Consider the following 17,002-nt stretch of genomic DNA (forward strand, 5'->3'; position numbering starts at 1 on the left):
GGAGAAGACCTCATCTGTCATTAGCTGTGTGCCACTAAACAAGTTACCCAGAGCTCTGTGGCTTAGTTTCCTTGTGTCTGAAACGGTAAGACTTACCATTAATACTAATACCTGCCTTCCCTCCCTCCCACACCTCCTTCCCTCCCAGGGCTACAATGAGAGGCTGATTGAGACATCGGATTAAAAATGTACTGACAAGAGGATGAAAACATCTATACAGATATTCAAAATTTGTCTTCTTCTTTTTCCTTTCTTAATAGTTTCTTTTGTCACTCCAGTGATATTCGAGTTTCTATTACTCTAGTTATCAGCGTTCTAAACTTTTATGTATTTTTTTAAAGGCTCCCAATTACTGCTTTCTTTTTCTAGCCTTTTCAACCTTTTATGGTAAACTTGACAGTTTCTCAAGGTTGCAGACTATGGACAGGGTGCTATGGGCAGCTGACTCTTGGTCTGATGGATCGACTCTCATTTCCTAGCACCTGTGACAGTGTAACATCAAAGAGAATGTATTACAAAGCTAGAAATGCTAATTTCTTCTCTTCCATCATTAGTTTTTGAAATAACACAGGTAAATTATTTTGGCATAATAAATATTTGAGAGTTGCTAATATTTATTGAGCACTTACTATATGCTAGGTGTTATGATGAGGGCTTTATGAGCATATTCAACTCATCAAATGACTCGATGAGGTAGGTCCTACTACTATCTCTATTTTATAAATGAGGAATGACAAAAGTCACAATGTTATTAAATAGGATTGAAACTCTGTCTGACTCTAGAATTGGAATTTTTAACCTCTGTTGACAAATAAAAACACAGAGTATTTAAATGTATTTTAAATACTCAAAGTAGTAATTCACATGCCTGACCCTAGATAGGTAACATGTCAGGTCAGTAAATCCAAGAAATGTTAATCAAATAAGAGGAATGTTGTAGGCAAGTAGGATTTTCTAGTCTGGGTCTCTCCTGGTTTATGCTAAACTTCCATTGTCAGGGGTCAGTGGCATACTGTACCAAAAAAGAGAGACCGATTTTCATGCCTAAGATTTTTGTCTCTTGATACCTGGACTGGATTTAATAAATTGGCAAGAAAAAGATGAAAAACAAATCACAGGCCAATTTCACTAATTTCAAGTAGAAAGAAACAAAGGGTATGAAGAGAAAATGAAACTCAACAGAGTATAAACCTATGTGTCTTAGTTCAGACTCTTGGTGTTTTTGACTAATTTATTTGTGTGAGTGAACTTGAAGAGTTAAATACTCTCTACAGATCTCCTAACCAAAACCAGCACTTACAAATTTAAAAAATAACTGAGGTCGTTTAGTGCAGCAGAACAAGTGTGGGCAAATGTCAAATGGAAATGGATTATAATTCCACACATACTCTTTGCCATCTGTTATTAAACAACTAAAATCTGATTTTAGGCAAGCCATTAAACTGAACTACTCTAGGTATGGGTCCTCATCTAACAAAACAGCAACAAAAATGCATAGTATCATGGTTTCTGCTGTCAGACTTTCATGAAAGAACATATGTGTAGTCTCTAGCATGGTGCCTGGCACCAAGCAGGGTTCAATAAATGTCAGTATCTTTTATTTCTCTAATAAAATCCTTAGGTACAATGAGGTCTCTCATAGTGAGAGAAAAAAAAAGTGCAAAAATAAAAAAGTAAAATCCACCATATTCTAAACTTTGTTCAATTGAAAAAATCCTCAATTTTCGACGTAATATTTTGGAGGTATGTAACCATTTTACCGAGGAGCATGATTACAGCCACTCCCTATTTTGCTGTTTATCAAAGAATGCACACGTCTGACAGTTGGTTGAGCCAAGTTCAAAATGCAAGAGGACTTCATTGAAGGCAGAATAAAAGGGTCTTAAAAATCTCAAGGCCTTATGAAAATCTAGTCTACTCCATACTGAAAATTCTCAATTTTAATTTAACCAGTTGTGACACCACCTGGCCCCAGCACCCATTCAGCAATTTCAGCAGTGGCTATTCTGTGCTTTCAGGACATTTGCAGTCACTGACAGGATATCTGTCTCCTACCCAGTCTGATAGGCTAGGATCAGTGGGTCTGATTATTACTTCTGCCACAAGGACCAGTAAACAAACAGCTGGTGAAAGGCAAACATCTTTTCTAGGGCGACATAACAAATCATTTACAAAAAAGAACTTTAAAATAGCTCCTACTCCTACACTATCCAATTAAATCACGTTTTCTCGGTGTCTTAATGGCTCCGGGCTTCACTTTTACTTTATAAATCACAACCACAAGCTAGGGAAAATGGTTCAAATTACACCAATCAATAAATTTCTATTGAGTGTTTACAATCAGCCTCATGCTATACCAAGTGCTGTAAGAGCCAAGTGCCCCACACGAGGCCTAAGCCACCCATTGCTCTGCCGCTGTTTCAGATCTCAAAAACAACTCAGGTCCAGGGCGCCTGGGTGGCTCAGTCAGTTAAGTGTCTGACTTGATTTCAGCTCAGGTCATGATCTCAGGGTTGTGGGATCGAGCCCCACATCAGGTTCCATGCTATGCGTGCAGCCTGCTTAATATTCTCTCTCTTCCTCTCCCCTCCCACTTTGCATGCACATGTGTACACTCTCTTTCCAAACAAAACAAAACAAAAACCTGGGCCTTTTACCTTGTGGCAACTCACTGCCATCACCTGGCAATCTGGTGTAAGCCTGTCTTTCCAGTTATTGTTATTTTTTAAAAATCTTTTTCTACTCGTATTGTCCCACCATGTCTGTGTGTGTCCGTGCCCACATTTACATTATTGTTTTACCCTCTCCCCACCAAGAAGCTCCTCTCTGCCTCTTACTTTGCTGAATAATTAGCCCTTCTTTATAACTCACATCAGATCCCATCTCTTCCATTGAAGCCTTGCTCTACCACTCTCTTTGGAAGTGCTTTCTTCTTTGAATTGACTACAACTTGGCTCACTGTCCACAGGGAGGACACTTAGTTATCAGACATATATCTAGTCTATAAAGTCACACAAGATCAGAATCATCTCTTCTTTGTGGTAATCACTGTGATGACTTCCTCATACTGAAGACTTAAGTACTATCTGCTGAACGGACAATACTGGTGGAAGAAGTTGCATTAGAGGTGAGCCTTTGAGAACAGGAAAGATGATGTAGGGCATGGAGGCTAATTTAATGAGGACAGCCTCAGCAAGGGACAGAAAGGAGAATGCATGACGTTCCTCCGGCGAACGGCAAAGATTTTACCTCGACTTGGAGTGTAGACAGCAGGAATGCTACTAGTGGTTCATATAGACCCCCAAAAGGAACTTTACTCTACAGGCACTGAAACCACCAAAGATCTCTGATAAGAGCTATTATCAGAACTCTGAGTTATTGGAAGCAGTACGAAATGCAGTAGAGGAATTCATTTTAGAAATGAAGATACCTGTAAGATACCCACTGCAATAGTCTGGGGATAAAAGAGGCAACAAGAGCCTGAATTAGGGAAGTGGCTTTGGGAGCACAGAATATATTACAGAGGTAGGACCAAGACATTTAAAAAATAATGATACAAATTATTCCAATCTGAGTAACTCTGTGGATGGTGATCCCATTAACAATAATGAAATGAGAGAGAAAGTATTAGGGGAAAAATTTAATTCCATCTGAGACTGAGGTCTTGTTAAGACAGGTGGAGATATCTAAATGGTTAGTGATAAACAGTGCTGGAATTCAGGAAAAATACTGGAATGGAAGGTTGAGGCTTGAAAACCATCAGCAGGAAGCTGACAACTTGAGCCAGCAGAATGAAGGAGGCCACCTAAACATACATAATGTGAACAGATGACAAAGGGCCACAGAGAAACCCTCTGGAAACATCTACAACCTGAGGGTGGCCGGAGCAATATGGAATGGTCAAGAAACAGCAGAAACACTGGAACAGCACAGTAAAAGCCAAGTAAATAGCATCATTTGTTATTTAGAAAACTAAAAACCACAAGAGATACTGTATCACTTACCTTGTTGAAAAGAGGAAGGTTAAAACCATAAAACTCAGCTGAATAGAAAATACTAAAGAAAAAAAAAGATTGAATCCAAATTAGGGCTCTGAAAATATCTGTAGTATATTTGCCGGTATGCTTAGCTTTATCTAAAACTTATAGGAACTCAAGTAGAAAAAACAAACATAACCTTGCTAAACTGATAGAATCATTGAAGTTAGTGGGACTCAAATTGTTCTTATGGAAGATATCCCCAGGCATAATCTACAATGTTTCCTACTCCACAAATCTAAAACCCTCCTTGATAACTCAGTTATTTAATTTGTTCAATTTAGAAAGAGCTGGTTTATGCTATGGGTATTTATAGCAAATAGCATAACTGTAGTAGCATGTAATATATATTGTGGAATAACTCATGCTGATTTTAATAACAAAAAATTCTTAGGTATTATAATTACAAAGTTGTCTTTGCAGAACATAAAGACTCCTAACTCTGGGAAACAAACTAGGGGTGGTGGAAGGGGAGGAGGGCGGGGGGTGGGGGTGAATGGGTGATGGGCACTGAGGGGGGCACTTGACGGGATGAGCACTGGGTGTTATTCTGTATGTTGGTAAATTGAACACCAATAAAAAATAAATTTATTATAAAAAAAAAAGCATTACACAGGACAATCGTTAAATCTGTCTTTTGCTGTACCTGGTTATTGAAAATTTTCTTAATTTTATTATATAATGTCCTTATATAAGATCCTATATGAGAAATTACTTTTGTAATTGAAAATAAAGGGAAATTTTTATTTCCTTCTATCATAAAAAAAACAAAAACAAAAAAACAAAAAACAAAGTTGTCTTTCTATAAGGGATAAACAGAACAAAAGGCTGATTTTTGATCCTTGCAGTTACTTGCATTTCATAGTCCGCTGCTTCTTAAAATGAAATGATATTACCATGGGTATATTTTAATAGAAAAGATGATGTGAATATTCACATTTTAACTACTTCAGTCAATTATTATACTTAGAAAATAATAGTATCAAGTAAATAAATTCTACTTTTAACTCACAATAAAGGGTAAGATTAGCTCAAAGTTTTAGTAAAATAAATTGGCAAAAAAGTGCTCAATCTAACATTTGAATTTGACAGATCCCATGGCTTCTTTCATCTGGCATCAACTATTCTAAATCAAACATAAAAAACAAAGGACATTAAATCATAAATACGTAACTGATGTCTTCGTAAAGAACAGACACACAGATAAAGTCACTGAACATACAGAATATGAAGCTCAGTATTCCTTTCTGATCAAATTACCATTTGAAATGAATTTAGGGGACACAGATTGCTACACTTTGCTACTGAGGATACTGAGGGGAAAGAAAGAATATTTCACCTTCCAACTTACTTATGAACAGTATGAGAATAAGGCTGAATTTATCCAGGTCAATATTTGGGTTAGAGAACGTGTCACAGAAGGTTGTGTAGATGATCATGAGGAGAACACTGCTGCTGATAGCACCAAAAGGTGGTTTCTTTCTCTCAAGCCAATCCTTGATGTATCTTCGGACAATCTGAAATACAGAGATCAATAGGTTGCCTCTTTTTGACAATGTATGGAGTTGAGTTGGGCGTCGCAAAGCGATTCTGACAGCAGAAAGACATGAAGGAAAGAGAATAATTTGGATGATGGCCACAGTGGATTTCAAAGCTTCCCTACCACATCACTCTTCTTCTGGGGAATTTAACATTTGTAGTGCAACTTCCACTGGTGTCCATAATGAGAGTAGATTTTCAACTGCATTCAAATCTATCCTTAATCATGCCAAATGCTCTTTGCTAGCTGTCACTGAGACATGCCCATTAAGCCTCCCCAAAGTTTATCTCCTCTGCTGATCCTAATGGATGTATGTAATTATCACAGTCCCCTTTGCCTCAACAGACAATTCCAAGTGCAACTTTGGGAATCTTAAAAATCTGACATCTTCAAGAATTTCAAGACAGTAGATAATCGAAAGTGATCCATGGAACACATTAATATTTAAAATGCAAGCAATGCACCAGAAGTTTTTAATTAAATTATAACTCATGCTTGAAAAGCAAAAGTGCATGTGTTGTGGGAGTTTAAATAATTCAAACTCTGAATATCTAGAGTTTTTGTGAATCCAAAGACAAATGCCATTTGCATGCTTTTAGGATTCCAGAATTAACACTTAAAAATGAATAAACCTGTCCTAACTCTCCTACAAAAGGATGAGTGAATAAAGTTACACAGCAATCCTCTCTTATTTAAAAATAAAATCAGATATTTAAAATCAGGACAGGCTCAATATTGGTGATAACTTTTGCTTGGATATAAAAGTGAAACATTCTACTTAAAACCTTACATTTTTGAAAGAAGCTGAACAAGCCCTGTAATAAGCACTATGGTTGAGACATATTAAGTTTCGAGTCACTCATTATCCTGCATAATTGAACATGAGATTTCACAACAGGCTGAATTACCATGATCCATTAGCAATAATGAGGTCAGGGAACTTCTCCTGACAAGGCTGATGGGGTTCTGTCATCTTCTAGTCTGTGGCTGAAAAGGTTTAATTCGTAATGGAGCATACCTTCACAGATACTCAAGAACAAAGTAAACTATTCTCAGGAGAGCCTCTGAACAAATGGCTATTAGATCAACTTCATCCATTCTCAAGGACTCAGTAAGTGAAATACCAGAAAGCTGACCAGTTGGTACAAAGTATAGGAACCACATCTTGAAGGTTGGGTGGCCTGGGAATGAAAGAGAAACTGTTTTCTATATATGTAGATAAATAGTAGTTTAATTATTTTTTAAAAAATAGATCTTGTAATTAAAATTACCATTGAATTTATTAAAAATTGTGGTTTTTCTTTTTGTAGATGTGATCCCAAACCACAGTAATTTATCTAGTGTTCATTTCTTTCTTTAAAGGTTAAAATGTAGTCAGGTATAGGGATGCCTGGTTGGCTTAGTCGGTAGACTATGGGACTCTTGATCTTGCGGTTTTGAGTTCAAGCCCCATGTTGGGCACAGAGATTACTTTAAAAAACTGTAGTAAGTAGAGAGAAGCAAGAGCAGTTCTGTCACACAGTGTAATTGGGCTGAAGCATGAGAACACAAACTTTGGATAATAATGTTTGAGGAACCTAGATGGCCCCACGTTCTAATATGTCACCGTGGGGGTAACTGATTACTAGAAGGTTACAGAGAGACTTAGTTTAAAAGATTATTTCATAATCTATTATGTTTGGTAGCATAAAACTAGTAGTTGCCCGGACTTAATACAACTCAACTCCTTTAGGAAATAAATGAAAATTACACAGTCACTGAAATTGATGCTGTCCTCCAGTCATGTTTTAATATACAATGATTAAAGACACAAACATCCTCTCTCGGCAATGGGTTATAGAATGTATGATCCCAATTCCCAAAGTAGAAGTGTCTTCTTCCACCACCACTGACCCCACTGACAAAATAAACAGATAAATATGAATGAGGTATAACTTGGAAGTCAAAGCCATTTTAAAAACCAAGACAAATCTCTAATCAATCAACTTTATAAGCCGCAATTTGACTATTCAATCTAATTACCTCTTTCTTCAATACAAAGTACTCAGAGTCTCATGGTATAGTAGGACTCTTTCAACATGGTAAGAAACATGAACTCCAAAGTCCTGCATCCTCTTAGTGAAAATGTCTTTTTTCTAAACACATCAATGTGTTAATGCTGGATACTTAATCTCAATAAAGAAAACAACTAGAAAGTTGGAAATTGGACATACCCACAAGTGAAACAATAACCCTAGGGGAAAACAGATGGTCTTTCATTGTTTTTAGTCTTATAGTGATATTTGTCTGTGTTTTCTAAGCAAATCATTTTATGGCTTGCCAGGCTCCATAGAGCTTTTCTATCTTCTAAAATTAAATTCACAAAGTAGCTGCTTTTGCAACTGCATAGTGAGAAAAGTGTTAAAATCTTTCATAAGCTACTGGGTGAAATAGTGTTGATATGCCTTAAAGATATGCTTTGGATATAAACTTCAGGAACCTCATCTTCTCTTCATTCAGCTACTTACACTTTTGATACAATCATCCTCGATTTGTGAAGAATCCATGTCATTTTAAAATTTTCCAAATTTCTTTGCGTCGTAGAAACACTTAATAACTATGGGAAACAAGCTTTTGCTAGAGATAGCAACCCAACCTGATATAGACGCCTCAGAAAAAAGTCAGGATGATTTTTTCATATTAAATAGTCTTCAGCCGAAGCTGAAAGGGGGGAAAAAAGTCAGGATGAGGTGGGGAAAGGCATCTTGATAAGGTGGCCAGTTGTAGCTTTCTTCAGGATCTACTCTAATTCATTTGCACTCACAGAAACTTAGGCATTCACCATGAGATGACAAATCCTCATTGACTTGCTGTTCCCCATGGAGAGGTGAGGAAAAACATCTTCCTCAGGAAGCTCTTTATTGTCTCACTTTCTTCATTTTGATTTTCTTTATTTTAAATTAAACAACAGGAGGGCTTAAAGGGAAACTTAGACTTGAATCCCAGTACTTTAAATAAGCTGAGCCACATATCAATTACTGTATGACCTCCACGCTGGAAACTTGAGGAAATATGTCTTAGGTGAGGAATGTTTATATGCTGAGATAACTGAGAAGTGTAATATCCATCGTTTTAGTTTCCTCCAATTTTTTTTCCAGGGCATTTTCTTGCTTTTTTCCCCTTCTACTCTGTCTTTATATTTATAAATTGATTTTTGAGTGGGGATATGTTATGGATAATTTTTCATATTAAGTCTGAATTTTAAAATTTTATTTTTCTTCATGGTGACTTTAGATTGTTTCTTTAAGCTTTATCCTCCATTCCACTGAATCCATATATTTTCATAAAGTGTTTGCTTTTCTTTAATAGTCAGTTGAAATATATAGCCAGGGATATAAAATCAAATCCACTGTATATAACATTTTTCTTTAAAAATATTTTTATTCACTGGGTGTTATACTATATGTTGGCAAATTGAATGTAAATAAAAATGTAAAAATTTTTTTTTTTTAATTTTTATTTATTTTATGGTAGTCACAGAGAGAGAGAGAGAGGCAGAGACACAGGCAGAGGGAGAAGCAGGCTCCATGCACCGGGAGCCCGATGTGGGATTCGATCCCGGGTCTCCAGGACCGCGCCCTGGGCCAAAGGCAGGCGCCAAACCGCTGCGCCACCCAGGGATCCCTAAAAAATTTTTTTAATCAAATACTGAATAGATTCAAAATAATATATAAAAAGTATAAACAGTAAAAAATATATGGATATGGTAAACACCCATCATCTACTTAAGTATTATTTAAATTGTCTCATGAGAGAAGTTGTGCAGATATTATCCTGCACAATTTACAGCTGAAAGTGAAGGCACAGAGAGCCCAAACAACTTGCATAAAATGTTAAAAAGTCAATGAAGGGTGGTCAGGTTATGAATAGGAATAGGACCTCTGCCTCCTGAGGGAACAAGGGCATCATGGTTAAAGGTATGGACTTTGGAGCTTCTTTTTTTATAATCTTGGGCAAATCCTGTGCCTCATCTGTAAAACAGATCCAGTAGTAGTCATAGTGAGGATTAAGTTATTAAATAAACATAAAATGCTTTAGAACCAGAGCCTATACATGGTGAAAAATGGGTATTCTTATTTCCAAGTCCTGAGTCAGTGGTGTTTCTATCACAACACTGCATAATGCAACAGCTCCTTTCCTCTCAAAGTAATTCAAGTGAAGCAATGAAAATAGTTCATATTGAATATAATTTTATAAATGCAAAATTTTACTAGCATTAATAACATTATCTTCAGCTTCGGCTGAAGACTATTTAATATGAAAAGCCAACCTCAAAAATGTACAGAAAATGGGGCAGGCCGGGTGGCTAAGTGGTTTAGCACCGCCTTTGGCCCAGGGTGTGATCCTGGAGACCCGGGATCAAGTCCCACGTCAGGCTCCCTTCATGGACCCTGCTTCTCCCTCTGCCTGTGTCTCTGCCTCTCTCTCTCTCTGTGTCTCATGAATAAATAAATAAAAATCCTTAAAAAAAATGTACAGAAAAAAAGTGGGGCTTAGCATGCTGTTTTGAAAAATGTTTTTCAAAGGTGGTGGAAGTTCTAGTTGATTAACATTCATTCATAAATCTCTCAATATAATGCATTAAATAAGTATTTGTCACAAGGATTTAGATGTATTGAAGGGTTTATCAGGAAAAAAGAAATATTACAATAACACATGTTTATTTCTAGAGCTGACAAAGGATGCAATCTCCCAACCATCTATGGAAAGACCAATCTTATCTCACAGTCACAGCATCCTTGAGCTAGAAGATATTAAACTCCTTGTCCTACAAATGAGGCAAGTGAGGGCTAGAAGTTGTGCGTAAAGTCAGACAGTGGCAGAAATCAAACTATATCCTGCATCACACTGTAGTCAGTCAATAATGAGTTCAACCAAACTGAAGTACTGTATGGGGAAAACACAGAAAATTAAAATAAAATTAACTCTCAGAAATATTAGTAAAAAATTAAGTGATGAAGTTTTATTATCACTACAAGATTAAGGAAAATATTTTCAACTCTTCCTTCCTGGTCTTTTTCTTCTTCCTCTTGTTCCCATTTTTTATTTAAAAGGTAATGACAAAACCTCCTTTTAAAAGATACACATACAAATCTATAGAAAATTTATTTTCATAATGTGCCACCTCTAGGTACAATGGAGAGATGACACTACCTTGCCTAGGCTACTTCCTCTGAAGTAGTACATATGAGCACTTCTAACAAGGTCCTCAAAGATCACATCACAAAGTTTAGGTGAGTCAACTGATTATAAATGAATATGGAGATTAAGGAGCAGAAAAGGTCCCTGGTGTTGTAGGGCTTATATTCTAGTTTAAGAAGATAAACAGAAATCAAAAACAACAAACAAATCGACAATCATGATCCATACTAAGTAGAGGTTTAAACTGGACGATATGACACTATGTGGCTATCTGATAGCCACTGAAGAAAGGGTCTTTCTGAGAAGGTGAAAGGTGCGGTGTTCTAAGCAGAAGGTGCAGAGGCTGCAAAGTTGTTGTTTTTTTTAATTTAATTTATTTATTCATGAGAGACACACACAGAGAAAGAGAGAGGCAGAGACACAGGCAGAGGGAGAAGCAGGCTCCATGCAGGGAGCCCGACGTGGGACTCGATTCCGGGTCTCCAGGACCACGACCTGGGCAGAAGGTGGTGCTAAACCGCTGAGCCACCTGGGCTGCCCCTGCAACGTTTTTAAGACAGGATCAAAGCTGGCATGTTTGAGAAAACAGAAGCAAAGTCAGTGAGACCCAAGTGTAAAGGGCAAGTGGGAGAGTATTAAGGTAAGTAAAAGAAACCTGATAACACAAGAGAGGGTGAAATAATCTTGCAAGGAAGTACAGTAGGATTTCTAGGAAGTGTTAAGCGACAATTTAAATTTGGGGTCATAAACTTGAAACAAGATGAGACCAATTATGTGTTTCTCTCTATTAAACCTGGAGATCTAGGTAAAATAGCTGCTGGGGGCGGCTCCATTAAGATAATTCGAAGTCATTTTCAACCAATCTTTTGATACAGCTCACACCTCACTATTGAGTACGCTGTTAAATATACTAATAGACTCTGCTTCCAGGAAGCTCACAGATCAACTATAAGCGCTCCTGATGAATATTATGAATCAAGTACATGGGAGAACTGGCATTTAGGTCTAGATCGAGGGAGTCAGAACAGGCTGATTGCACTCCAGTTGCCATCTTTGACTGAGTCTTAGCGAACAAGCAGGAGTTTGCAGGTGGAAAAGTCTCGCAGGAACCCTAGGCTGCGAGGCGGGCTTGGAGGTGCGGGGCCAGCGAGGGGTGGCGCGCCTTCGGCCTGGGCAGGCGGCGCCGGCAGGGACAGGGCCAGGTGACACTGCAGAGGCGGGGTGGGGCCGCCACACAAGGAGCCGGCAACAGGGGAGCCCAGGGGGGCGTTTTTAAGAAGAACAAGATAACTGGATGTTTTAGAAAGGCTGTCCTGGAAGCAGTGAAGGCACTGGCTAGGAATTAGAAGAGGCTCACAGAAGAGAGACAGGAGGTGCAGTAATTTACACGAGAGATCACGAAGTGGTGGCATCCTCTCCGGCAGGGTGGATGAGGTCACAGATGCCAGATGTGGACGAGTTCTGAGGCAGAAATGGAGGCATTCAGTGACCGCCTAGATGTAAGGGAGTAAGGATGTACAGAAAAAGTGGAGGCGAGGTGGTTTGACACACACTGGGGGTGTGATTGTTAATTCCTAAAACTAGAATACAAGAGGTGGGCAGGTAGATGCAAATATGTTTTTCCCTTTTTTTTCTTTTTGTTATGATAGTCACACACACACACACACACACAGAGAGAGAGAGAGAGAGAGAGAGAGGTAGAGACACAGGCAGAGGGAGAAGCAGGCTCCATGCACCGGGAGCCCGACGTGAGATTCGATCCCGGGTCTCCAGGATCGCGCCCTGGGCCAAAGGCAGGCGCCAAACCGCTGCGCCACCCAGGGATCCCTGTTTTTCCCTTTTGAAAAGATTTTGGTACTGGAAGGATTTTTTTAAACCACCTATACATTACTTTTTGACTATCTTTACTATTTTTTAATTTACTGTAATACATTACTACTGGGCACACAATGATGAGCAATCTAATAATTCATTATTCTCTCTGGATACTTATTCTTTTTTTTAAAGATTTCATTTATTTATTTGAGAGAGAGAGAGCATGGGGGGCAGGGTAGAGGGAGAAGCAGACTCCCTGCTAAGCAGGGAGCCTGATGCAGGGCTTGATCCCTGTACTCCAGGATCGTGACCTGAGCCAAAGGCAAGACACTTAACTGACTGAACCAACCAGGTGCTTCTGGATATTCTTAAATACATAAATTATGTATTCTTAATTACATAAATTATATAACTATATATAATTATATAACTATATATGTAACTAAGTATACACATAACTATATATAATATATATTAAATATATAATATTTATCTAACTATATATATATAGAGGGAGAGAGAGAGTAGACAAAATTATTTTTTTGTCCATATGTTTTTTAATAGTATCCATAGCTGAGAAAGGCTAGAGCTGAGAAGGGCAAATAGGTTCTGTTATGCCTCTATAAGACAGCATTTCCCTTACTGATCATAGAACTCACCCATTCATTCCCTCACTCACCCATACATATTCATTGGGTGCCCTCTCATCTGGATATGTAATGGCAAATAAAACAGATATGGTTCCTGTACTCAGGAAGCTTGCAGTCTAATGGGAGAGATGAACAGGTAACAAGTAAACAAAAGGTCTATATTGTGGCAAAGGCCAAGAAAGGAATCAAGATGCTACAATAAAGAACCACCAAGGAAACAAAGTTCAGCTAGGTGGTTCAAAGAAGGTAAAAATGAAAGAGTCCCATGAACAATGAGTTGGGGTGGAAGGGCAGATAGAAAGATACTTTCAACAGAAAAATTAGGCCGGAATTGAGAAAAGTCGGGGAAGCAAGAGTGTAGGATGGTGACAAAGAGGTTAGGCAGAGATGCACGGGACGTAATATTTATCCAGAATCCTTGTGATGTGAACAGCACTGCAGGAGAAGTATTTTTCCAAGTACCATTCTATATTTAATTAAATGTATTCTTTGAGTACTTTTAAATCCTTCCTTCTTACTCTAAATTTAGTCCATTTTCTAAGTATAACATTAAAATTTTAAAAAAATTGAGGCCTGTAGTGGGTGCTGTGGTGTGCCACCCAGAAGGAGGTGTTTATTCCCACATTTGCAGAGCATGTTGTTTGTCCCAAAGATCTCAGTTGAATTCCTCTTTGGGAATTGCTACTAAGCCAGCAGACTCTCTCCAGCTCAGACCTCTCACAGGGAGTGGAGAGAAGCCAGTATCTAATGCCTGGTCAGTGCAAGAGCATATAAGACTCTGGACTTAGGAGGGATGACTCTGAGGGGTCAGTGCTGCTAGAGGCCTTTGCTGGAACTACATTGTCCTATACCTCCTCCCTGTCCCACTTTTCTTACTTTCCCAAAGGTGTTCACCCCAAGGGTACTGCCTGAGGAAACTTTCTGTATGGAAACCTCTGTCTCACACTCTTTCCCAGAGAACCAAGCCTAAGACAGTGTGTAAATATTACATGTACGTGTAATACAGTGTGTAAATATACATGTATCACGTGTATAGACATCATTTTTAAATTTAATATTTCAAAGAGTTGCTTCTAGTTCAGTATTTACAGGGAATTTGAAAATGATAGTGATAGACATATAAAGTACTTACCTGTGTCAGGCTCTGTGATGACAAAAACTTTATATACATCCACATTTAAATTAATTCTCATAACAGCTTTTTGAGATAGGTGCTATTATTATACAATTTGGTAAATTATGAACCTGGAGCTAAGGAGATTAAATGACTTGCCCAAAGTCTCACAGCAAATAAAAGGTAGAACTAAGAACTAGAGTTTAGTTGCTCTTTAACCAATGTCTGTGCTCTTAACCATCCAGATATACTATTTTCCGAAGACTGAACTCATTTTAGCGGTATAATTCTGTGCTCCATTCCTGTGTTTTAAAATTTGTATGTTATAGTTCAATCATTATTATTCAATTATTATTAACTTGCTATAAGAAGTTAAATATAAGAATTTCTCCTATTAGTCTAATTCAGTAAGAATGATAAAGGAAACTAAATTTTCTAAGATCTAATTTTAAGAGCTAATACAATTAAATGCTTATTTTATTAATTACATGATTACAAATATGATCATTGCTATTGAAGGGGTTTATGAAGAAGCCAGCCAGCCAGATGCTTGTTCCCAATAATAGTCAGAATGTAGAGACTTTATCAGAAGGAGCAGAATAAGGAAATGATTTGCTTTGTATTTTTAAGCTAGCTACATGGCTACGAAGTACAGATAATAAATTAAAAAAATCAAGATTCTGTGCAGGCATCCCTATATAAAGCTAACTGCAAAGCACACTGTTGATATTAAATAAAAAAATAAAAAGGTAGGAACAGGGTAATGGATGAAACCTGGTGTGTTTTAACGCTTTCTCTTATCTTTTTTCTCAATTATCCTGACATTATATCGTAATTTGCAATTTCATTCACACACAAAAAAGAGCAGATAAAATTGGAGACCTTACCTGTCCAATAATGAGAGGAACCACAACAGTCATAAAAAGCTGAGAAAAAATAGATGTGAAAGGCACAGAAGAGGACGAGCCAAGCTGTAAGGCAAGAATATAAGAGGAGTGAGAATTACTTTGAATCAGTTATCAAATATTGCTGTTAATTAAACGGCACAATAAATGAATTCTCTCACAGGCACCAAAAATTTGGTAGCTATATATAAAGAGCAAGTGAAATTACTTTTAATTTTCTAAATTTAGTGCCAAAGAGACTATGTACTTTAACATATAATTTTTATGGGAAACTAGCATTGAGGAAAAATTATGACTATGGTTTTGCAATTAACTTACATTGCTTATTATTAATTACATTACTGACTAGTAAAGTTATTCTGTGTTCATACTGTTCATAATCATATGGTGTGATATTTCACCCATACTCTTTTCTCTTTCTCCTATCTGCAGACCCCTAAAACAAACAAGGATGTCTCATCATTCGCTTCTCAAGATCATATTTTTATTTATGCAAGTGAAATAGTTTCTAACTTTTCTACTCCTTCAAAACAAAGCAATGAATCTCATATACCTTTAACATTTATTCTTACACAAAACCTAGGAAATGAGAATTCCTGAAACATAAATTATTTTCCAAGTTAAAATTTCAATATATCTCTTCTAAATGTGTATGTTTTGACACTACTCATAATTCCTATTTTTTCCTCCCTCCTCATTTTTTGGTTCATTTTCACTAACGACTGCAATCTCAGCTTTGTAAAGATTCTACTGCTGGTAGCACAGGTAGTTTGTCTATAAACATAGTCCCACACTCATGTTAATCTCAACCACCAAGAATTGCAGGCTTCCTATTAACTTGGTAATAGCTTTCAAAACCTCCTTCTGCTTTTCAAACCTCTCTGGACAAACAGTTGCCTGGTTCATAGCTGTTTATCTCTTTTAAGAGTCCCTTTTGCAGCCAGGTTCTCCCAAATCAGCAATAATGATCGCCCTGGAACTTGGAACTTATTTCCATCCTTCCCCTGCAGATGAAACCTCAATTTTCGCATTTAACCAAGTTTAATTAAACTTGGGTAAATACCTTTTGGAAGATACTTTTTGTGAAGGACTTTGATATAGTTGGCACCAAGGGCACTGAATGTTAAATAAAACAAAGGAAATAGTTAGATAAATGAAGTCAACAGCTCTGAATGAAATGATGTGGGATCAGTGTTTTCACTGATTTCTAATTCCTGCATGAACTAGCTTACCAAAATCTTTTCTACACCTTGGTATATTTTTATTCTGCCCCCATCCTTAGCCCCAATCTATATGCACTCAAGATGCCAAGCATGTATGTCCTGCCCAGCAGAGGTTTGCATTCACTTAATACTCACTTCAGCACTGACCACTGGCTGTGAGCTTAACCCATAAAAACTGTAGCCTCTAACCTGTTGCTCCATAATTAGTATAAACTAAAGTGAGGAAGAAAGACAAACAGAAAAAGGGAAACTGTGAACAGAAACGTGAACACCTAGGATTCCTGGTGTGTTAAATGTTACAAGGCTGTTAGATGTTGCTTCTTATGCCAAGCCGAAATATTAAGAGCTAATAATCCTATTTTAGAGCAACAGTGTCTTTGAAATACAGGGCATTTAACAAATATATATTTCTTTTCACGAATATTAACCCTAAAGATGCTCCTGAGATAAGATCGAGATTTTAAATTTTTTTTTTAAATTTATTTATGATAGTCACAGAGAGAGAGAGAGGCAGAGACACAGGCGGAGGGAGAAGCA

At 37.4% G+C, this 17,002-nt stretch overlaps 1 protein-coding gene across 2 annotated transcripts in view; it reads right to left on the reverse strand.

The window, feature by feature from the left end:
- Nucleotides 1–17,002, reverse strand: part of SLC10A7 (solute carrier family 10 member 7) — a 241,172-nt gene that overhangs the window by 34,836 nt on the left and 189,334 nt on the right. For both annotated transcript variants that reach the window (XR_011994971.1, XM_026018166.2), the window contains exons 7-9: nucleotides 15,225–15,308; nucleotides 5,389–5,554; nucleotides 4,005–4,056 (exon numbers count right to left, since the gene is read on the reverse strand). Coding sequence is in view for 1 of the 2 variants with exons in the window: in XM_026018166.2 (XP_025873951.1) it covers nucleotides 4,005–4,056; nucleotides 5,389–5,554; nucleotides 15,225–15,308 (302 nt within the window). In the remaining variant the exon portion in view is untranslated. The remainder of the gene's footprint in view (nucleotides 1–4,004; nucleotides 4,057–5,388; nucleotides 5,555–15,224; nucleotides 15,309–17,002) is intronic.

Source organism: Vulpes vulpes, chromosome 10 (assembly GCF_048418805.1).
Source record: "Vulpes vulpes isolate BD-2025 chromosome 10, VulVul3, whole genome shotgun sequence".
In the NCBI taxonomy this organism is placed as follows: Eukaryota; Metazoa; Chordata; class Mammalia; order Carnivora; family Canidae; genus Vulpes; species Vulpes vulpes.